The sequence below is a fragment of the Sminthopsis crassicaudata genome, chromosome 3, assembly GCF_048593235.1.
Source record: "Sminthopsis crassicaudata isolate SCR6 chromosome 3, ASM4859323v1, whole genome shotgun sequence".
Lineage (NCBI taxonomy): Eukaryota > Metazoa > Chordata > Mammalia > Dasyuromorphia > Dasyuridae > Sminthopsis > Sminthopsis crassicaudata.
The window spans coordinates 153,656,724-153,681,200 of NC_133619.1; the positions used below are offsets into that span (position 1 = coordinate 153,656,724).

Here is a 24,477-nt window from a genome sequence, read left to right on the forward strand (position 1 = left end):
AAAAGGAACTTTAAGGATAATTTGTTCTCCCAAAATTTGGGAGCAGAAATTTTCTCTGTATGATTAAGGTGGGGTTCGGCACAGTGCCTATTGCTGACACTTGAATCCTGTTCTCATCTGAGCTGATCACTGGAGGGCAGAATAAAACACACACACACAAAACTGAATATAGAACTACAGTTCTGTAAACAGGAAATTAGGAAAAAAAGGAGAATGGGGGGAAGTAGCTGAAAAAGTATTGAAAAGAGCGATTGGTCCTAAGGAAACTACAACTAATGAAAGATGTGCAAACAAACATATTTATAGTTCTTTTTGGGATGGTAAAGAATAGTGCCCATAAAACTAAGAGAATTATTTATATAGTGACAAAAATATCTGAATACAAACAACTAAAAACTTTGGTAATCATAATGATGAGGTATAATTTTAAAGAATTAACTATGAAACATGATACCTATCTCCTATATTAATAGTTGCAAGGGAAGAAAGAGCTTGGTAATAGTCTCTGTATAGCTTATTCTTTTGCCTTATATTCTTCCTTTTCTGATCAAGAGATGTAAAAGACTAAGGGAGGAATGAGACAAAATCTTTTCAGACATGACCCATATAGATTTACTTTTTGCTTGATTATACTTTCTTGTAATGGAGTTTTGGTTTTTCTTTTGTTCTTTTGTTTTCAGTGAGGAGACATGTTTTGGCATATAATAATCAAAAGAAGGTTTTTGAAGATTGTCAAAAAATTTTTTTAAAGCACAGTACAGAATTTGATATATTTCTAAGGTCTTAGCTTTTAAATAATATGTTTGCTGTAAATTTATTTTATTTTATGCCAGAGGAATTTTATCTAGCTTTTTCATATGTATTTTATTGTTTTTCACATTCCTATGAAAGTGATCCAAATTTCATATAAAGAGAACTTATGACTGTACCGGCTAGCCAGGCCACATAAATGTTAGATTCAGAGGATAGCTTGATACATTTTATGAAAATATCATTAATGAATTTTTTTTCCTAATATATAGATATAACAGGTTTTGGGTTTTTTTGCTTTCTTAGTGGATTAAGGAAAGAAGGAAGGGAACAAATTAGAACTAATGAACAAAATCAAAATTCTTCCTTTTGAAGTTTATTACTTATTTTTGTTGTCATTTAGTGGAATAAAGTTGATATTCCATCTTTTCTATTTGATGCCTTAAATAAGCTTGCAAATTTGAAATTTCTCAGTATTCAGGTCCCTTTTGAATTACAATAGTTTTTTTTTTTTTTTTTTTTTTTTTTTTTTTTTGGTCAGATCTGAACTTTTTATTTCTTTTTTTTTTATAGCTTTTTATTTACAAGATATATCCATTAGTAATTTTTCAGCACTGACAATTGCAAAACTGTTTGTTCCAGTTTTTCCTCTCCTTCCCCCCAGCCTCAGATGGTAGGTAGGCCAATAAATGTACAACAGAATTTCTTGAATTTTTCCCTTTAAGACTCTGCTTGTATCTATTTATCTAGGAACATGAATTATTTCTTCTCTTGAACTAGAAATCATTGAGGATAGGGACTAGTTTTTGTTTTGTTTTTTTTTTTTCATTTTTGCTGTTGACCTTTAGTGCCTTCATGTAGTTCCTTTACTTTAATAGGTACTCGACAAATTTAATTATAAACTTTAAAAAGTCAAAGCTAAAAATATTATTTTTAAAAATGCAATTAAACATACCTTTTTTGTTCCTTTTAACCTTCCAAATTAAAAGAAAAATGAAAGTCTTGTAACAACTAAGTAACTATGGCTGTGTTCAAAATACAAGTCTAATTTTTAATCTTAAATTCATTACATCTCTGTCAGGAAATATGTAGCATTCATTAAAAAGTCCTCAGGAATCGTAGTAGATCTTAAATCTTTCAGAGATATTTGTTTTTACAGTTTTTTTTTGTCATTCTAGAGATATTTCTCCAGATTTTGTTTACTTAATTCTGCATCAGTACACATAAATCATTCCTGATTTGTATAAATTCATTTCTTAAAGATTTTACTTCCCTCTTTTACCTGAAAAGAAGCGATTGATTTTAGTGAGATTATATTAGTGAAATATTCATTTTAATATGTTTAGAAAGGTGAGTTTGCTTAAATAAAAATCAGTTTTTAGCTTTAATTGTTTTTGATTGACTCAAGATTTTATGCAATCAGCAATTAAGTTTTATGGTACTATTCAGGTGGCACAGTGAATATCATACTGGCCAGAAGTCAAGAAAACTCATCTTTCTGAGTTCAAATCTGGCCTCAGACACTTACTAGCTAAGTTACTCTGCCCTGTTTGCCTCAGTTTTCCCATGTGTAAAAGGAGTGGAGAAAGAAGTGGTACACTGCTCCTTCATCTTTGCCAATAAAATTCAAATGGGCTGGGCTCATCAAGTATTGGGAACAACTGAAAAACGAGTAAACAAGAGCATAAAAAAGTGCTGGATTGAGTATCAATAGATGAGGGTTTTAGACTACCATGTTCTTAAATAAAAATAGTATGTGACATTAAATGAGCTATCTTGTCTCTTTGGCTTTCATTTTTTATATTTTCACAATGGATGCAGGTAATTTAAAGTTGAGCTAGACAGTCTCTGGGTACCCTTTCAACTATTAATATTCAATCAAGTTCTTTTTCTTTCCATTAGCATAGAACATTAAATCCGTATAGTATAGACTTCCTTTTTTGGAATGGTAACTCTTTGCCAGTTTGTCTTACCTGGGAAGACAATGTGAACATATGTTGGTATGTTCACAATACTCAAGGATTTTGAGGCAAGATATTAGCAAGGAAGAGCAGGAAGAGCAGCAAGATTTTATATAGATGGTAATGTTTAAATTTTGACATCAAATAAGGAATGTTGTATGCAAATTTACAATGAAGTAGATGGAACATAGTTTCTGTTGAATATAAGAAGACTGAAAAAAGGCTAGGTTAGAAGAAATTTAAATTTCACACAGTAGAGCTTATGTTAAATCTTGAAGATAATAGAGGGAATCATTGAAGTTCAGTGAGTATTGGTTTGCCAGTTAAACCTATGCTTTAGGAAAGTCTTGATGGGGATTGGAATGGATAGAAATGTAAGCCACGGGAGCACTAGAAAACTGTTTCAGCAATTCATGTTAGAAGAGTCAAGTCCTGAATTAGAGATTTATCTGTGAGAATGGAGAGAAATGAACCTTATGCAACAGATCTATAAAGTCAATTTGGCGATGTATTAGGTATGTGAAGTGAATGAAAGGGAACATTCAAGGATGTCCCAAAGCTTCTGAGCCTCAATTGTGAAGTACAATTATGAAGTCATACAGTTAAGGCACATACAATTTTGGGTTATTAAATAAATGTTGATATTCATTTTGTATGGGTTCTTATGTATTGCTTACCATTCTGTAGTGTCATTATATAAGATCATTTTGATATTAGGCAACTCAATTTTGGCCCTCTTTCAAGAAATCTAAACTCTTTATTTTCCCCTGAAGTTATGTGATAGTTTTGAGAGAGATGAATTTATATTTAAAACCTGAATAAGAAGTTCATATTATTATTGAATAATTCTTTAATAGTAAACCAAGTTTCATTAAGAAGTCTTTTCTTCTTATTCTAGAATGAATATAGAATTGTCCAAAATAAATTACTATTTCAAGTAATAGTACTATTTTCAAGTGCTATTTTGATAAATACCATTTATCTTTAACATGTAGATTGTTTTATTGTATCAAATATTTAGTTCTACAAGTATATTCTCAAACTATATAAGATTAGTCAGTGCCTTATTTATATTTCAAAAAAAACCACATTTGTATATTTATATGGTTTGTAACATTTTAATGTCAAAATGTCTTAAAGTATTTATTGAAACTATATGAACACACAAGGATAAGTGTAAATACTTTTTAAAAAGCTTTTAAAAATAATATTTGTATTGCTTATGTAGGATAAGCATCAAGATTATTATAATCATGGATTGTTATCATTCCTCTAGTATAGTTGAACTACGGAACATAGTTATTTTGCTTACAGAGCTTTCCTTGTATCAAAAATTAGCTAAAAAGAAACCACTACAAATTCCTTTAAAATATATTTAATTCTTTTAAAAAGTAGAATAAATTAATCAATTCTGGCCAAATCTCTAATTGAAACTTTGTTAAAATATTTTTTTCTTTTTCATAGGCTATCATAAATTACATAATCAGGTTTAACAGTTTAATATTCTACACATATTCTTAATAATATTGAAATCTTTGCAACTGTTAACATATTAGTTGTGTGTCTTTGCATATCTTTTTTTTCTTTTTAAGTGTGGAATAGCAAGGTAACCAATGATTTTAAGAAGTTAGCAGCATTTTGCTGAAAGAGCAGAGTGATTTTACTGGTTTTGTTCAGTTATTGTGCATGCTAAGCATTACCCAGATAAGTCTGGAGGGAAAAAAATCTGAAAGATCCATCTGCTCATTTCTGCTACACTGCGCTGATATAAGATTACGCTAATCTGGTTGCTTGTCAGGATAGGTTAGTGAAAGCCGATAAATGGGTGAGGTTTAGGATGGACTAGTTCTTTGGAAAATTATAAACTCCCCTGTAGATGCCATGTTAAGTGTAGCAGAATAGGTTGATCACTAACTAATTTGACTGTTTCAATTGAAACATGTGCCTCTAAAAAATTAAAAAGTTTGTTTTAAAACTAAAAGTTGAAAATTATATTTTATCAAATATTAATATGCATGAAGAAAAGCAACATATATTATTCAGAAATGCCTCCAAGAATTTGTTTTTTGCCCTACATGTTCTGTAATATACTATCTTTTTTGGATTCTTCACCTTTTCCCCTCTTGAATAGATATTTTGTTGTATGTTTTTCAGTCAAGAAGAATGAACTATTAAGTACAATTAACCTCATTTTCACTTGGATTTGCAAATTCCCTCATTTATTTGTTTGTTTACTTAAAAAAAAAAAAGTATCTATTGACTGACAGTTCTTGACCTTGTAGGTTGAACATCCCGTCACTGAATGCATTACTGGCCTGGACCTAGTCCAAGAAATGATCCGTGTTGCTAAGGGTTACCCCCTTAGACACAAACAAGCTGATATTCCCATCAACGGCTGGGCAATTGAATGTCGAGTTTATGCTGAGGTAAAATGAGTTATGTTGGGTAGAAGAGTAGTAGTTCTGTACCAGTTATACAAAATGATGTGAAATTTTAGAATCTGAGTCGTTTTTGATTGTCTATGCCAGAACTGTGAAAATATATTTATTGAAATGTTTTGTATGTATTAAAGTATTTATAAATTTTTTGAAAGTAAATTGTTACTCATTTTCAGAGACAATAGATAGTTATATGTATTTAACAGAAATTAAATAAAGTATTGTCATTTGCAATATTGTGGATGGCTTTATAGATGTGATTTTTAAATGCTTTCCCAGGTAGAAATATTAAGTGTCTTAAATATTCACTTAAATATTTCCCCTAAAATTGAATACTATGCTAATCAGTTATGTTCTTGTAATAAGTATCATTTAATTAAAAATGTTAAGGTAAAAAATGTTTTCTTACTTTATTTTTCTTTGGTAATTATTTACTTTATAGGATTTTTTTTGGAGAACAAATTACCAAAACATGCATGAATTATTAATTTGATTAAAACATTGGTACTGCATTCTTTTCTTAAATTCTTTGAAAAATAGTTCTACCTACCTACCTGAAACAAAAAAATAGTCATGTAGTGTTTAAAAATACTCAGCCAAATTAAACATTGGAATATAGCAGCATTGTCTATTTTACATGTGTAGAAATCAAGACCTTTCCTTTCATATATAAAGCAGTGATATTGTATGTAATGTTTACAATAATTAATGGTACATTCAGTATTTTGGGACATCGTTATTCTTTCATTGATCTATTATTCCTCTTAACAAAATTCCTCTTAATTTTGATTGATTTCAATGTTTTTTTTCTTTTTTGTTGTGACCCACCTATTTGAGATTTATTTTGTTAATTATAATATAATTGTAAAACTCATTTATAAGTGAGTATACATCATAGCATACAGTATCACTTTTCTCATTGTGTGAATTGTTGAAATGTTTCCTTGTATTTGTGAGCTTGTAGATTTTTATTTAAAATATATTTGATTCACTCCTCTAGTTACTCTGAATTTGGTAAGTTTTAGAATACCCAGTGTTTTACCCATTTCATTAAAGTAAGGTGAGACTAATTATTGGTCTCTATCCATCATAATTCTCTAATTTTTTAATGAACCTCTGAGTAGTATGTAATATATGTCACACATATTCATGTGTCATAATATTGCCTGGAATGAATTATTTAGAAAACAATAGATTAAAAATATGTTACTGGAAGAAGCTCTAATTTACTATGATTGAGGCTTCCTTTACTTCATCTAAGTTACTGATTTCTTCTGTTTGCATTTCTAGGATCCCTACAAGTCTTTTGGTTTACCTTCCATTGGGAAGTTATCTCAGTATGAAGAGCCAGTTTATCTTCCTGGTGTAAGTTATTCAAGCTTTACTATTATATGAGCATTTAAAACCATATTGAAGAGACTTAAACCAAGGGTTATAATATATAGAAACAAGTTAAATCCATGTGTAGCAAAATGCTTTTCAGAAAATCTAGCATTAGCAAGGTAAAAAGGCATTTTGAATAAAGTTATTTAACTTCTTAAAGATGTTTTACATTTAGAGCCACAGAAGTATGAAAAACTATTTATAGACTTTTTAATGTTATAATTTATTCTATCATATAACTATTCAAACTATATATAGTTGTAGTAATTATAAATTGACTTTCAAGATCCAAACTAATTGTGTAACTGTGTTAGGGAAAAAGCATATGTTCATTTTTTAATAGCTTTATAGCTTTGAGAGAATTAATGTCGTTTGCTGTAGTAAAAGAAAAGTGATTGTTTAATTTTGTGTATATGTATCCAGACTCTCATCTGAGCTAAATAATTGTTTCTTAAATAGTTTTTGCTGCACAAAAAGAACAAACATTTATAATCAAGGTAGTCAAAATAATAAGTGCATATATATATGACACTGTCAACTTGTGGAATGACAAGGCTGTACCATCTGTGAATATGATTACACAGTCTGATAACTTGAGTGGAATATTGTGAAAGATTACAGGAAGAATGCTAAATTTGAAGATGTTATTGGATATATGATATATTTCACTTTTTTAATTGTTTTTACCCATGTGCTTTCAAAAAGGACTTGACCTTTTTGAGACTTGGGAACTTCATGCTGTGTTCAAAGCTCAAAGGCAGGAAAAAAATTGGTAAAGATTTAACTGGCAATATATGACATTAAATAGTAGTTAAGAAAATAAGTGTCGTAGGGACATATCTAAACATTTTTTTAATCAAACAAAAAAAGTATTAAATAAGAATTTACAATGATTACTCTAGTAGTTAGAAGTTTTCACCATGTTGTAAGAGCTAACAGGATGTCAAACATTTTGCCCTTGCAAGTTTTTGCAATTTGCAATTTTCAAACGTGAGACCTGTTGAAAGTACAAGTGATAATGGACAAACTATACCCCCTACAGTCTTTGTCCCACCAAATCTTTCTTCAATTAATGCTGCAGCAGGAGTTTTATGTAATAACATTTGCGCTTGTGAGCCATCCATAGAAAGAAAAAACAATTAAAATGCCTTAAATGTTCTGCTTACTGCTGTTATTTGCTTGTGTGAATGTTGCATGTCAGCTAAATGGACCAAGGAACAGATAAAGTGATTGGGTGCAGGAGAGTGCACACTAAGCTTTGTCTATCATTATTGCTGGGAGCAATCAAATTGATGCCAGCAGGACAGTAGATGCGTTGACAGCTGTAATTATGTATCTCCATGGTGATCACTTTTGGCCTGTCATGGAAGCCCACGAGTCCCCTCCCTTGCAAGCATTTAATCAGATTGGGCTGTCACTTGTCAGGTAGACATGGCGGGCTGGGAGTTGTGCTTAGGGGGAGAGGTGAATTGAAAATGAAGGGTGGGAGATGCTTGATAGCTTCACTTAGTCTATCTCTGATACAGAAGAAAAAAATTTTTTTTAATTATGCTAGAGGCTTCTGAGCTGTGGTTAGAGGATCTCATATGGAGTTTTGGGATGTTGTCTTTTTCTCTTTTTTCTTTACCTTATTAACTTATATATCAGCTCTTTTTTTTAAACATGATCATTTGGTCCTTTTTGGGTACATTAGATTATACACTTTCTAGAATTATTTGGCCTTGGCTTTCATAAATTTTATTAAATGATGTTTTTCAAACACAACCTTTTTCTTTATCAAAGTTGCAGATTCGATTTTAGTTTTCTGGCCTCAGAATTATTTTGAAAAGTAATGTTTTCAATGTGAGCTTTTGTTTTTCTCTGAAATAGTTCTTAACGTATTTGATATTTCATTTTGAAATATTTGATGCCTATTTTATGTAGTTTTGATTATTTCAGTGTCATGTTGATTTGTTTCAGCTTTATATCCCTTCACCCCTCCCCCCCAAAAAAAGGACAGTATGGTACAGTAGAGAGGTCATGGAACTTGGTTTTAGAAGACCAAAGTTTCAGTTCCTTTTTACTCCTTAGTAGCTGTTTATTTAGTCTTGGATAAGTCATTTCATGCTTAGAAACTGTTTTCTTTTCTGTAAAATGGGTTACTTTTACCACAACTTCTGAGAATTGTTAAAAAGAAAGAAAAAAAGAAAACAAAATGATGTCTGGATCTCCCTCCTCCCTCACCACCACATATATTTAAATGTGAGTAGTAATTATTTTTATTACTATTCAATCTGTTGGGTTTACTATACACATCACTAAAATTATATTATATGTGCCTTTATTTATTAAAAATTTAGAGATTCTTTGGGTAGATCATCATGGGACTTCTTATCACCATTTGGTAGTTTCATGTAAAATGCTGTTGTCCAAGTTTCCTTACTTGTTGTAATCCTTTGTCATTCACGATCTTTATGATCCAGTTTATTTTATTAATGTACAGAAAATGAACTGAAAAAAGAATGAATTCAACTTGGAACATTGAAAATATAATATGAAGCCCAGTCAAAGAAAGCCTTTTTGATTTAGTTTGACACCTAAATTTATCATCTTTGAGAAGAATTCCTTTAAAGATAACACAATAATAAGGTTACTTCTTTGCACGTTTTGGCATCTGACCAAGAAAATTAAAGACTTAACAAGAGCTTTAGGGTTATATTACCAAATTGAGAAGCTATTTGTTAAATAGGTTTAGATAGTGGAATAATGTGCTGTTCCTTGTTTTCAAAATTGTTCTCCCTTTTGCTCAATATTTGTTAAATTAATATGCAGTTGGCAGAACTCTAATTTTATCTAATTGAATTATATTTAAAATTTTGTTGATTAATTAAAATTCATTTCATTTTGCATTTTTAGACAAATATAAGCATATAAGCATTGGCATAAATAATAATTCCCTCTATATTTGCCAGCACAGACATTATAATATAATGTATATCTTTTTATATTATCTTTTAAACATTTATAGGGATGCATATTTAACAAAAAAATTAAACCTGTTAGTTTATATTTTGGTGTCATTTGTATAATAAAGCCATCATCTTACCCTCATGTGGATATCCTAGTCAATAGGTTTTACATGTGGTCCCTTGATAGTTGCCTAAATTAAAATATTAAAGGCCTAACAGCCGCTGTGTTGACCTTTTTCTGCCTTGCTGCAGACAGATGAGCTGCTGTTTATTAAAAAGGTTTCTTCCCACAGGTGAAAATCTTTGTGAGCTTCTAGTCTTCCTTGTCCAACCCGTTTACAATGTTGTGTATCAAAGTCCTGCTGTTCTAGTAACTTCCATCAAATTCCTCTGTCCTCAAGATCCCTGGAATGTGTCTCTCAGTCTTGAATTATTTTGATTAGCTTTAAAATACCTCACATTCCAAAACTCAACAGCAACAATTTAATAAATATTTATTCCCCAGTAACTGCTCATTTTAAAAGTTTTATGTGGTTAACCTTAGTGGCACAATGATGAAATCAAACTGAGAGATGAAAACGGGAATCAGAGGAATACTAACTAACTTGTTGGCTAGTTAACAGCAATCAGATTCTTCAAAAGAATATTTTGAACTTGTGCTGTTATTTTTTTCTCTCATGAAAATTACAGATTCAGAGCTTTAATTGAGGCTATGTCCTTACAAAGCAAAGCCATGGATTAAGCTGTGCAAACATTAAAGCTTCAGGAGAACAAATGCAACAGAATAAAAAAAAAGTATTTTACAGTTGAGAGAGTTAAGCATAAAAAGAAAGTGTTACATACATGAAAGCCACAGGACTTGTATTCTTATAATAACTGATAAGCTGATAAGCAATATTCTAAAGTTCCTGATGAATAGTTCTCCATTAGAACTCTCAGAAGGGTACAGTGGGGAATGTGTTATAGAAGGGACAGCTTATGCCAGACTTGAGGTAAAATACACCAAAAATAAATCTAAGATGAATTCTAAAATTCTACTTTTATAAAAACATTTTGTTATGTGCATTTATTGCTTTGCTCCTTATGGTGGTTTCTTTTAGTGAAAACAAAGCAATTTCTTCTACTGTATTTTAAGAGATCAAAAGTGTTTTGTCTAATAAGTAGCTTTAGATTGCTTTTGTCTTTTCCTTAAAGGAGAAATGTTAATTCAGAGTAAATAATAAATGGGTGTTCTTCCTTAAAATAGGGAGAAAATTTAAAGTGTTCTGCATAAAAAGAATGTTTACCTTTTAATTTGTCTATAATTTAGCCTTTTTAAAAAGATCTATAGAATATGGAATCATTTTTATTGATTCTTTTCTTTTTCTTTCTCCTAGGTTCGAGTTGACAGCGGGATTCAACCAGGAAGTGATATTAGTATTTATTATGATCCAATGATATCAAAAGTTAGTTGTTTTTCTTAACTTTCTCCTTTGACAATTTTTTACTCTAATTTCAATGCATGAATTGAATTGTAACTTTAGAAAATTTGGTTTTCATGTTAATCATGTGCTGTGTAAATCCTTGAAACATGAAGTATACATGGTAAAATTGAGAGCAAAGTAGATTTTTTTTCCTTTTAAGGAATTTTAAAATATTTTTTTTCTGATTTTTTTTTTTCCCTTTTGCCTTAGTTAAAAAATTTCTGGACAATAATAAATTATATGCTAATATGTAAGTATTAATATAATAAGAAAAATAATAAAATGTTAAAAATGAGTGAAAAGAAAAGCTAGTAAATTATGGGATCTAGGAAGAACATAACTGCTTTTTATTTTCTTGTAGCTAGCAGTATATATTGGATGTCAATTACAAAAGTGTGTTTATTTAAGAGAGTAGAGGTGTTTTCTATTAGTTTTTTTTAGGTCTATACCATTCATAATAGCTTGAGGGTCTATCTAGCTGTGAAATATTTAGAATTTCTTAAAGAAAAGTTTGAGTACATTGAAAATAGTACACTTTGGATCTTAGTAAGGGAAAGGAAAATTCTTTATTTTTTTATGATTAAATTGACTTTATTCCAAAGGTTCCTAAGAGAATGAATTATTTTTCTAGAATTGGGCATATAATGTTTAAAAATTTTACCACTATTCTTTTATGGAAGAAATTATGTTTATTAAACATTCTGAAAGGAACCCATTTGATTCCTGTACTTTGTGTTAGTTTTAACAATAATGCAAAAGTTGTAGTCTTTCATTTAGGTATATTTTATCCATATATACATATGTAAAATAAAAAAAAATTTAAATTAAAATATTTTACTTGTAAAGGTATAAGATGTACATATGTTTAAGTATGAGAAAATTTGTGGGTGCAAAACTTTGCAGAATGATTATAACCTGTATAAGTAAAAAAATTTTGAGCAGAAAAGATGGAAATTGTAAGAGTTAAAAAAAATTTATCCACAAAACATATTTCAGACTTCATCACTGTGGTGAATAGAGCTATATCAGAGATAACAAAACTTTAAAAAAATAGATATACGTCTGTTTTACATTTACCATGTCATTTGAATATTCACAGTAAAATATGGACAAAAAAGTCTATATAGTGGTTAATTCTAAAAAATAACTCAAGTAAAGCTGTTTTCAGAGTTCATTTACTAAAACTGATAGGCCTAGCACAATAGGATAAGAATACATACATGTGCTAAAAACAAACAAATAAACAAAAAAATTTAAAGGATATTTTTGCTTTTGAGCTGACTAAGGCTAGTTGCTTCACTCAGAGTTGTAACATATTAACTTAATTTTTTTTTAAGTTTATTTTGTAATATTAAAAAAATAATTGGCAAGGATGTAGCACTGATTCAATTGGGTACAGCTTCTTGCATCTATATTTGCCAGATGAGTACTCAGGAAGGTATGTAAAGCTGGAGAATTTCTTTTGCCTGGGTATTTATACTAAAATGACCAGGAAGCTATAACTGTGGTTTGAATCTTAGTCCCGTGGCCAACTAAGTCTCAGGGACAACTTCTTTTTCTTTTAGGAGAAAACTAATCTAGCTGCATGGGATAGATGTTTCTACTACCATATCAGATAAATGTAAGCATTCTGAATCAGATCTCTATTAGCATAATGGTATTTGGAAATAGACAACACACCCAATAGAAATAGTTGGATCTTAATATTCGCGCTTAGATTTCAGCTTACCTACTTGCTTGTTTTTAATATTAATGAACCATACTATCTTACAAATACACACACATGCATGCACACACACATTCTTAAAGGCAATTTTGGACAACTTTTATACTATGTGTGGATGTATCTGTGTGTGAAAGAGAGGGAGAACATTTCTATTATTGTAAATTTGTCATAGTTTTCTTAAATAACTGCTCCAAAATAAATCAACATTTATTTTTATATTTAGTTAATTTCTTATGGTTCTAATAGAACTGAAGCACTAGAGAGAATGGAAGCAGCTCTGGATAATTACGTCATTCGAGGTAACTACTTCAAAGTCGGGTTTGTCTTATGTTATTATATGATATGTTGGCATATACTTCAGGAAATGGTTTAAAGATATAGTAATTAGTAAATGAAATAAAAGTCTTTAATGATTGCAAATTGAAATAAAAGTTTCTATTAAAATTAGATTAAATATTGATGTATTTTATAATTAGTACTACTAGATTTTACATATGAATTCTGAATTTAAAGTGCTTAAACTTACAATTCATATTTTATGCTATAGTTTGCCAAAAAAGATTATAAATTTGAATGTTTTCTAATAGAGTCAATGAAATATGAAGAGTTAAGACTATGAGAAGAACTACAAACTATATTATTTGGTTAATTTGTTTTCTTGCCTACTACAAGGTGTTTTTCTGTTTTTAGTTTAATCAGTTCAAACACTTTTTTAATTGGTAGTGAATGTTAACATTTATAAAAATATTTTAAAATATAATCATAATAAAGCCTTACAAATTCAGGCTAGTTTGGGGAAGTAGTCTGCATTAAGCAAAAGTCTGTCTTTTCTTCAATTTCTCCCATTTTCAAAGTAGAATCTCTCTTTTATCTCTCTTCCAACTATTTGTTGTTTTCCCATGCATGCACTGTTTGTTTCTCTTTTCCCTTCCCCCAATACCAGTTCTAATTAGCATAAAAGTAATACTGGTGATAATCAGTATCATGCCAAGGAAAGTCAGGCATTTCAGTTCATATTAGACATAAATGCCAATGCCATGTGAAGTCCTTCAAATTTCCTAGACATTCTCTTTAGATTCACCATCCATTTTATACTTATGTTTTTAAACACTTTATATAAGTCATTTCAGCTTTCCTTTTCTTTCTAATAAAGAAAAACAATAAGAAAAAAATATCCAAAACCTTGATCACATTTTGAATGTAGACCCTTTTCCCCTTTTCCATTTCCCTTTCACAATTTCCTACCTCTCTGAGACCTTTATTGATTTTTCATTTACAATGGTTCAAATTCCTTTTAAGGATCTTTTTTATTTTCATTACTGTAATTGATATGTATACTTGGTTCTGCTTTGTTTGCACTGAATTAGTTCTTACAAATTTTCCTGTTTTTTTTGAATAGAGTCAATATATGTTGGAGGTAGCATTTAATAAGTTTAATTTGTTCTAAATGAACAATTAAGTCGAGATGTCTATCAGGCTTGGCAATATTATACTATATTTTTCTTTAAGATATTACTACACATATTGAATTATGAATCAACTTACTGAAACTGTGTGAGTGGTTGAAATCACCAAAGCATTCTAAACACAAAGGAAGGAGCTCATGACAAATGGGATATATACTTGATCATTTTAAGTTTTTTCCCCAAGTACTTTCAAGATAATCTATTTTTCACTTGAATTAAACATTGTTTATTTTTTTTAAATTTTACTTAAATTCTTACTTTATTTTCTACAACTATAAGATTTAAAATACTTGATTGTAGGTTTTTGTGGATATATTTGACTGAATTAGTAATTTTAAATCTGTTGCTCACTTCCTATAATTGGCATTATTTGCAAACTTGATGTTATGAGTTAATTCAAATACTTTTTTTTTTCAAATTTAAGCAAAACATGATACAGTACTTTTGTTACTGTCCTAGAACTCTATGGAACTTAGACTGCATTTTAAAAAACTTAAGTCATTTTGTAGAAGAAAATGTTGCTTTTAATTCATGCTTTTAATAGCACTCTCCAGTAAAGCATCTACTAATTAGAATGTCTTGAAGGATACCTCAATAGATGTTCTTCATTTGATAGGCCTCTGTCTAATTAGGCATCACTTGAAGAAATATGTGCTTTATAAAGTGTTCACTGCTGTAATTAAATATTACATACTTTTTGAATGCCTACCTGTGGTAGTTGTTTTAAGTTTGTTAGATAATACTTAAGATTGAAAGATATCACTTAGAGAAGTCACAAGAACTCTGAATCTATAGTCAGGGGACTGGTAAATATTGTATCTCCCACTGTGTAATCTCGGATAAGTCACAATATCTTTGTATTACTTTCCAAGTTTGGATCAGGTTGCTCATGAGTTCTTCATAGCTCCAAATCTATGATCCTATAATATTATTTTTAGTTAGAAGTCCCTTTGGAGATATAAGATGTTATCAAGTATAGGGAACTCATGTCATGACTATAAGTGAGGGTACATACCAGAGAGAGAATATTCTCATTATTCATCATGATTAGTAGAGGTGTTGTAATCTACTATTATTCTGTCTTCTCTTTTAAAATTTAGCAAATTCCCATCTCTTCTTTCATTCATTACTTGAATTCTTAAGAGTAAGTACCTTTCCTCTTAGTTTGTTAACAATTCTCTTATTACCTTTCCTACTCCTCCCATGACCCATTTCACCACTTTGCCTCCCTTCATTATGCATTCTATAATTCCCTAATCAAAACCTTTCTTTTATTTTTGAACCCCTTTCTTTCAGTGCTTCTCATATCCTTACATTCACAAAGATCTGCCTTTCCTGGATAACACTTTATTGGCCATCCTTTTCATTTCTGTTTATTGACTTTTCCTTATGATTGTTACCTCTTGATTCCAAGGTCATACTCTTGCCTTTCTCAAGAACTTTTGAAACCATTTCATATTTTTCTTCCTTATCACATCAATTCTGTCTTTTTATTAGTATATTTCAACATGTGTTCATGTCCTTACATATCAGTTCCTCAATTTATTCATCTTGGGACTTATTCTACAAAGAATAAACAAAGAAATCATTAGACATCACAGATTTTTTGGTTACCAACAGGTGTTCAATTTATGTGATTAATCTCAATTTTCTTATAATCTTCTTGGCTTCACTTGATGTGAATTTTTATAAATTTTCCATGCTACTCTTTAGTAATCAAAGTTATAATTTATTCCATCATAATAAAATTCCTTTATATTCATTTGTTTAGCTATGTCTCAGTTGCAGGACATTTAAACTGGATTTCTGTGTTTTTGCCACCAAAAAAAATTCTGATATATATACACACACACACACACACACACACACACACACACACACACACACACACACACACACACACACACACACACACACACATATATACACACACAACACACACACATACACACATACACATATCTATCTATAGGTATAGTTTAGTACTTTATTCTTATTAGTGGCTTTTTTGGGCAATAATCTTGTAGTGGAATCTTTGGATCAAAGAGCATGGATATTTTAGTGACTTTTTTGAATAATTTGGAATTGTTCTCTAAAATGATTATAATCAATCCTTACTTTCTACTGCACTTAATATGCCCGCCTTTCCATAACCTCTTCAACACTGATTTCCCATTTTGTGTCATCTTTGCCAATTTGGGGATGTGAAATAAAACCCCAGGATTGTTTTGGTGTGCATTTCTCTTTATTATTGATCTTTCATATTGATGAGGTATAAAATTGGGGTACCTAAATGTAATTAGGGTTTAATTGAGGTCTAGTGGCAGGTTCAGGGTACAGGGAGTCAAATAGAGTGCTCCTGCAACTCCTTTGGATTCGGCGCAAGGATAGGGAGTTAAATGAGATCTAGTAGTGGTGCAAGAGTACCTTATAAAGGAATTTACAGACCTGAAAAAAGATTGATAAAAGAGGTTTATTATGGGGTTTGGAAGTAAGGTTAAAGTCTAGTTAGGAAAAGGTGAAGGTAGAGATAAGAGGGCACTGGAAACTGTTCCAGTGGGCAGAGATCCTTGGCATGCGAGGCATAAGGCTGGCATGTTTGGAACTTCTGCAAAGAGAGGGCTCCAGTCTGGCTCTTTTATAATGAGAGATTTAGCTAAAGGGGTCCAGATCTGATGGGGACTGGAGAGCCCAAGTTGGCTCAGATTCAGTCAGGGCTAGGCCAGGCTCAGTTCTCCTATTTGAATTCAAAAGGATGCTTTTGACCAGCATTTGTGAATCAAAGGTCCTAGCTTCTAGAATTGATAAAGCATCTGCTAGGAGGTGTTGGGAATCAGAAAGGAATAAATCCTTTCTCTAAAGGGACCACAACCTACGTCAATATGCCTGTTAATAATTTTGTAATTCTTTTGAAAATTTAATGTTCTTTGATTACTCATATTTTGGAGAGTAGCTCTTTGTCATATGTCTGTGCCCTTCATATACATATACATATCTATATATATTTAATCTTGAACTTTCATGGGAGTAGCATTTTTAGAAATGGCTACAAAAGTTAGAAAAAAATGAGTGTTGATGTTTGATACATTAAACCTATAGGCATGAAATTCTTGCTACCAGCAAAACCATACTCTTTCACTAGAGATTTCTGAAAATATATTTTTCCACATAATTTTTTATTAAAAAACATTAATTCTGATCATAAGCACTTTTCCTAACACAGTAACCTTGAAATAATCTGTAAAATGCAGTAAACACAATAAGATCAATAACACTGGAATTTATTATCTTGCTAGTATGTCCCTAGATTATGTTACCCTTCATGATAAGATCTCAATTCAAAATCATTATTTCAGATAATACTATGTGGCTATAAATGTTTCTACATTAGTTGTCTTTTGAAAACGAAGGGACTTTAGTCACTGCTGTTGGAAAATGCTGAGATGGGGAATATTGCAACACTGAATATATGGGAAGCTTTTTACAAGAACTATGAAGTCCTTAGTAAGATACTGATTGCTCCACAAACTTGTGTGATTGTCTGCCTATTGTTGTTTTCCTCTAATGTACCTAACTGGAAATGTTTGTGGTTGTCAAGGCAAAAGTAAAATTACTAACATAATTATGCTTAAAAGTAGGGAAAGTTGAATATGTGAATATTGAGAATTGACTTTTAAAAATACATACATATGCACAAATATGTATGTACATGTATATGTTTTTGCACACATATATATCTTGGATAGCAAACCCACCTAATAGAGAAAATAGATACTCAGATTTTTTTCCTCACTTAAACACATTTCTTATCCTAGATGCATTAATTCGGTTTGTGCAAAAGCCCTTTGATTTCATATAATCAAAATTATGTATTTATTTTTTCATAATTGCCTCTATTTCTTCCTTGATATATTTATATGCCCTGATCCTCTTATAATTTTTTATGCTCTATTATGAGGGAGTTGTGTCTGAGGTGATATCAAGAAGGAACATAAGTGCTCAAAGAATCAGAAGTCAAGCAATTTATTATTCATAGGCATGTAAATATGTATGACTTCCTTGCCATTTATATCTAAAATGATGATAGTGGGTTGACCATACAATAGAGCTTGTATCCTAATTGAGCCCAGATCTCCTTGCTCTCCTCCCTTATATCTGGTTGTTGTTAGTAGATAGATCCATGGGGACTTAGTGGGAGACGGACCTAAGGAACAATCAATTAATGGATGGTCCAGACTTGCAACTTGATTATCAACCATAAGGACATTGTGATTAGTAAAATTTGCTACCCTTACTCACCTGGATTAGGTCAAATTTGGTAAGCTGATAATTTGCTAACCTTGCATTTCTGTTAGTGTACCTGACCAAGGCAATAATTGTTGGGTACATGATATATGACCAAAAATGAATCTTACATGTATGATCAGGTATCCATTTTGAGTTTATTATAGAATGTTCTGTCAGATGTTGTCAATTTCTCCCATAGTTCTTTCTAGTTTTATTAGATAAAGTTGCAACTCAGAACCCTGACTCCTGTGTTGGACTATTATTCCCCAAACCATCATTTGCCTGCTAGCCTAGTCCTTTCAGCCATCTTAGAGAAGAGAAATAATTGTGGAGATGGGACCAACCTTTTCATTACTATCAAAAACAATTGCTAATGCTAGAGTTACTACCAATAGAAAGATCAGCACAAGAACTTTGGATATAGTAACTCCAAGGCTCCCTTTCTTACTTCATTAGGAAGTAAGGAAAGTTGTGTCTCTTCTTGGGTAACTTTACATCTTTAATTTCTTGGTCTTGTTTTATTGCTATTTCAAGCATCTCTGGGAATAAATAATATATTAAGCATCCTTGCTTTATTGGGAAATCTTCTAGTATGTCCCCATTTCAGCTGATGCTTACTTTTGGTTTTAGATGGATATTATGATATTTTGTGATATTAATAAAAAATTCCCTCTTTGCCTATACTTTGTGGTTGTGTGTGTGTGTGTGTGTGTGTGTGTGTGTGTATGTGTGTATGTGTGTGTTTAAAGCATACATTAAATGTTATCAAAGGCCTTTTCTGCATCTATTGAGATAATCATTTCGTTTTATGTTCTTGATGATCTTATTTTCCCCCCTAATGTCACATCATTCTTGTATTCTTAGCATAAAACCAGTTTTGTACTGATAAATAATTTCTTAAATGAATTACTATAGTCTGTTAGGATATTTCTCTAGTTATTTCCTTTATCTTAACTTGTTAGGATTCTAGACTAGTATAGTTTTATGAATTCTTATATCATGATGTTGAAACAAAATTCTGAATCCCAAAATAGCATAATGAACAAACTTAGGATGAGTGAAGCAGTTTAATCATTTAATACATTCTTGTAGATATGGGGTATGAAGCTCTGCATGAGTACACACACATGCAAAAACTGAGAGTCTTCTTATTCTATTCCAGAATGCAGGTCCCTCCGTCTCTTCCTCATTGGACCAAGATTCACATGCTTCTTGGTATCTTTTCCCCTCCCACCACATACATTGCATTTCAAAAAATGGCCAAGCAACTCAACCCAGAAGTAGAGAAATTAATATTCATAAAGCAATTAAGCATGCATACTTCAGCTAAGCTATACCTTTATCATACTACTACTACTACTACTTCTTTCTAACTCTTTTCTTCTTACTCCTCTTTCTCCTCCTCTTCTTCCTCCTTTTCCTCCTTATTCTCCACTTAACCCCAGCCTCAGGGAAAAAAAATGATATTTATAGTTTACTAATAGTTTTAAACTGCTTCCAGAAGGTTGGATTAGTTTACAGCTTTCCAATCAATGTAATCAGCCTTTCTGATATTTTTTACTTTCCTCTCTTGTCTTCTTGGTCAGGTGAATTGGTATCAATCAATCAGAATTATATATATATATAATTTTTTTTTCTTTTTCCTGAGGCTGGGGTTAAGTGACTTGCCCAGGGTCACACAGCTAGGAAGTGTTAAGTGTCTGAGACCAGATTTGAACTCCGGTCCTCCTGAGTTCAAGGCTGGTGCTCTATCCACTGTGCCACCTAGCTGTCCCTGTTCATATATTTTAACACAAATTTGTTTATTTGGGAACTTTGATGTATTTGAATCTCTTTCTTTATATATCTTAGATGTGAGATCTGTTTTAGAGAAATTTGTTGCAATGATTTTTTTCCCCCTAAATCACTAAACCCTTCTAATTTTTATGGTTGATAAAATTTTCCATTATTTTTGAGACACGAGAGCCCCAGATTTGGATAATATTATAATTTAAGAATAGTTTTAGGCTGGAGAATGAAATATTTATATGTACAGAGAAGGGGGGAGAGAGAGAAAGAGAGAGAGTCATCATTGAGGAATTTCTTGTGCCTAATTATGCATATTTGTTTCAAGGAATTTGTTTTTCTTTTTTATGTATTTTTCCCTTATGTGGTGAGAGAGAAAACAGAAGTATTTTGGATATTGAATATTCCATTAATTTTTGATGATATCAGTATATATTTTTTGACTTATTTTACTTTGTTACAAGAGACTTTCCTAAGTGTGGGATAACTTATAAATTTTTGTTATATAAAAAAATTCCAAATCTATAACCAATTTTGTAAAAAACCTTTTAAGAATTTGACAAATGAAACATATCGTCTAAAAATACCTTTGTGTGTGTGCTTAGTATCTCATCTCCTTTGCAAAACTAGGATATAACTTCCTTGTCAGTGTTGCATTTTTTCCCTAAAGTTTAATAGCAATATTTCTATAATTTTTACCTTGATTTTAAGACATTTGAATTATACAATCATGTTATGAATTGTGACTGCGATTGTCTTGTGAATGTTGATATGGCTGAAAAAAGTCTATATATTCTTTTTTACCCTGTGCCAATATAAAAACTATTTCATAGTTATCTCTTACTAATTTGTAGAGTCTCTACCTATTTGATAGTCAGATTCACAATTTGTCCCGAAGAGCTGTCCATTTTTTTATTTCTATGGTCCAAATTGCTGTTGTTTCAAAGATGTCCATATTTATGCAATATTTGGGGGGGCTTTTTTGATGTATCCTTATAGTGCTTTTCTGGCCTTACATTTCAGTTTTCTAAACAATTCTTTAGGTCTGGCTGCTGGCACTTTTCAATCACTTTTCATCCATTAATTATTATATTGTTTATTTCTTATAAACTGGACATGTCCCAGGAGCATGTTGTAGTATTGTATGGAAATATAATCATTTCCAGTATTTAATTCTGCAAAAGTAGTAGGATAATTGAATCCATTCTCATTTTATAAAGGAGAAAACTCCAAAAATTAATTGTCAGTGACAACAATGGTGACTTCAAGCCCAGGAATTGAATTTGCCTCTTATGTGCCTTCATATCTTGTCCATGATAACAGTGTCATTATACCTATATTCAAGGTTGGATACAGTTATCTTCTTTATGTTGTAATTTATGCCCTCAAAGTAACTTGTTTGCTATCAGATATTTTGATGTTCAGATGTACTGATCTGCCTGAGTGCATGTTAGTTTCTGCCTTTTTTTTTTTTTTAAGGGATCCACTTAAAGTATTCATGAAATCTGATTCTGAACTGCATTTTTTTTTTGTTTAATAAAAGCTATTACAAATATACTTTTGCCATTATACTTTAACAGTATATTGGCTGTCTTCTACTCTTTTCTCTTCTCTCCCTCTCCCCCCCTCCAATTGAATCATTAGATTGAATTTGGGACTAGTAGCTTAGGTTGATTACTGTCTCTTTTTTGTTCTTTTGTATACATTTTTAAGGGCAATGCTAGGTGGGAACAGAAATTCTTTCACCAGGACTCAGTAGCTATATACTGTTTCTAGGACATTTCCTTATTATAAAAAATTATTTATATTTCTTAAATTATAAGCAGATGGATGTTAAGGGCCAGAACTCTGAAACAAGGATTCTTACCAGGTGTTAAGTCTGTGGAATTGATGAAGACAATAATTATCTAGTTTAGCATGGTGCTTAATAGTTCTCTAAGTTCAGTATTATTGGTTTAATCTTACAACAAATAATGGTTTCTTAGTGATATAATGATTGGTTTATACTCAGTGTAGAGTATATAAGCTGGGGGCCACAACCAGCTTCATTAAGAGAGCTACAGAAGACAAGCAGACTGGAGGCTGAAGCACAAGCCCTTGGACTCAGATTCATTCATCCCATCTCACATCATTCTGGTGGCAGGCTCTCCTCCTTAGCTTCTCCATTGAAACCAAGACTCCAGTAGGCTTTTAAGAAAGGAGACAAGACTTTGAAGGAGATAATACAGGATTTGGACTTTAACACCTGGCTACTCTCATGATGATTACTGAGAGAAGGCTGCTCCCAGAGACCCCAAGAAAACCGAACTAAGAACATTATAGGTGATCATGCTAATAAGAATGTTAAACTATGATATTGAGAGAAGACACATGTACACACACACACACACACACACACACACACACACACATTACATGGAAAAGCATTAGATAAGTTAATAGTCTTTTTTCAATCCATTTCCATCTTGCAAGAAGCCAAATTCCTATTTAAGTCAGTATCACTCATTATAGCATTGGTAGAAATTATGACTTTGCTACAAGTCAGACTTTGTTCTCAGAAGTTGCCTGGGAAAATAAGCAATTTAATGCCAAGATTTCTATGTGACTATCTGAGCTGCAAAAGAATAAAAGATTCTGCCAGTACCTAAGTTTTGGAGTGCATTTTTGGGTTTTTTGAACTGGGGTAAGGTAAAAAAGGCAGAAACTTCATTGTATGGAGAATAAAGGTGTTGCTAAGTGATTGAATGCCTGTCTTGAAGGTGTTGGAAAATATCCATTGTTTTAACTCTGAATTTAAATCAATTAGATAATTGTTCGTCTCTCTTGGAATCATACCTTAGAATGTATCCAGATAAGAAACTTTCACATAGCTGACTTCAGCCTCATTGCTTGGAAGGAGAAGGATGTTAATACTTTTGGAATTGCTACCCATTTGTGGCGGCAAGTCTGTTGCCTATTTTTAAATAGAAAGTATAATAAAAGTGTTTCTAAATAATAGGAATCATAAGATCATCAGAGAAAATGAATTCATAAAATACTTAAAGAAAAATGTTGCCCACTTTGAAATTACTCTAGTGTTATCCTAACTATTTCAATTTACAAGATGGAAGGAAAGATCCTATTTATAGGGTTTCTCATGGTATTGCTGATAAGAATTTCTCTCATCAAATAACAGAATCTTTTGTTCTATTAAAAACATTAATTTAGATTATGAGAATTTGTTCATCCTACTGAGATTTGCAGGACAGTCTACTCTGTAGATAAGAGTGGCTTTTATCCATTACAGACATGCTGACTTCATCAAGAAGCTTTCCCTCCTCATTCTTATTCTCATGTGTAAGAAGAGCCCCAGTTTTGGATTTTAGGGCAAATTTCAAGGTTAGTTCAGATGAAAAACAGATTCTTTGTAAAATCCACTTTAGTTCTTTCATTTTAATATACATATTAATATATTTATACAGCTATTAATGCAGTAAGAGGGAACATTTAATGTTCTTTTTATATTATACTATATTACACAAGATTGACATGTCTTGGACAATCGTTATTGCATTATGTTTGGCAATTAAGCAAACCACTAACAAGTGGCCATTTATTAAGACTTCCATGTGCCAGGAACTGTTGTAGTTGCTGAGAGTACAAAGCAAAAAAAAAAAAAAAACAAAATTCCTATTTTAAGAATCTTTCTAGTTTGTGAGGTTACCACATAGTAGGATGTTTATTTCTTGTTCTTGTCATATTTTTGATAGTCAGTGCCAGCTGAAGAGTAATTGCTATCTATAGTTACTTTGTCTAATTGACCAAGCTTTTCATAGGCAAAGCTAACAATCTCAAATTTTAGCTCAAAATTATATTCCAATTATAATTTCTCTACAAACTTAAATGCTGTTTAAAGCATTTCACATTAATAAAAATCCTTAATTATTTTCAGAGCATTTAATTCTTATTATATATAGTTAAAACAAGATTTAAGTGCATAGAAGCCTGAATATAATTTAACTGCTTTTTGAAAATATAGGAAATAAACAAATGATTTTTGTACTATATTCTTTCCATTTTCCATTAAAATATTTCAGGGAAATATTTTTTTCCCTTTCAATGAATATTTACCATCAAATATTTTAAATGATCACATAGTTTATTTGTTAATCTTCTAGTTTTCTGTCTCACTTTCAAAATTGCTTATTATTTTATAAACAGATCAGGTACTTTTTTTTTAACCATTTAAAAACATTTAAACAAAACATATTTATTTTTCCCCACTAATGAT

The 24,477-nt window shown here is 31.1% G+C and overlaps 1 protein-coding gene across 3 annotated transcripts in view; it reads left to right on the forward strand.

The window, feature by feature from the left end:
• The window catches only part of PCCA (propionyl-CoA carboxylase subunit alpha), a 423,045-nt gene that overhangs the window by 202,397 nt on the left and 196,171 nt on the right, over window positions 1-24,477 (forward strand). For all 3 annotated transcript variants that reach the window (XM_074299450.1, XM_074299452.1, XM_074299451.1), the window contains 4 exons: window positions 4,994-5,137; window positions 6,440-6,514; window positions 10,857-10,925; window positions 12,893-12,968. In XM_074299450.1, the coding sequence (XP_074155551.1) occupies window positions 4,994-5,137; window positions 6,440-6,514; window positions 10,857-10,925; window positions 12,893-12,968 (364 nt within the window). The remainder of the gene's footprint in view (window positions 1-4,993; window positions 5,138-6,439; window positions 6,515-10,856; window positions 10,926-12,892; window positions 12,969-24,477) is intronic.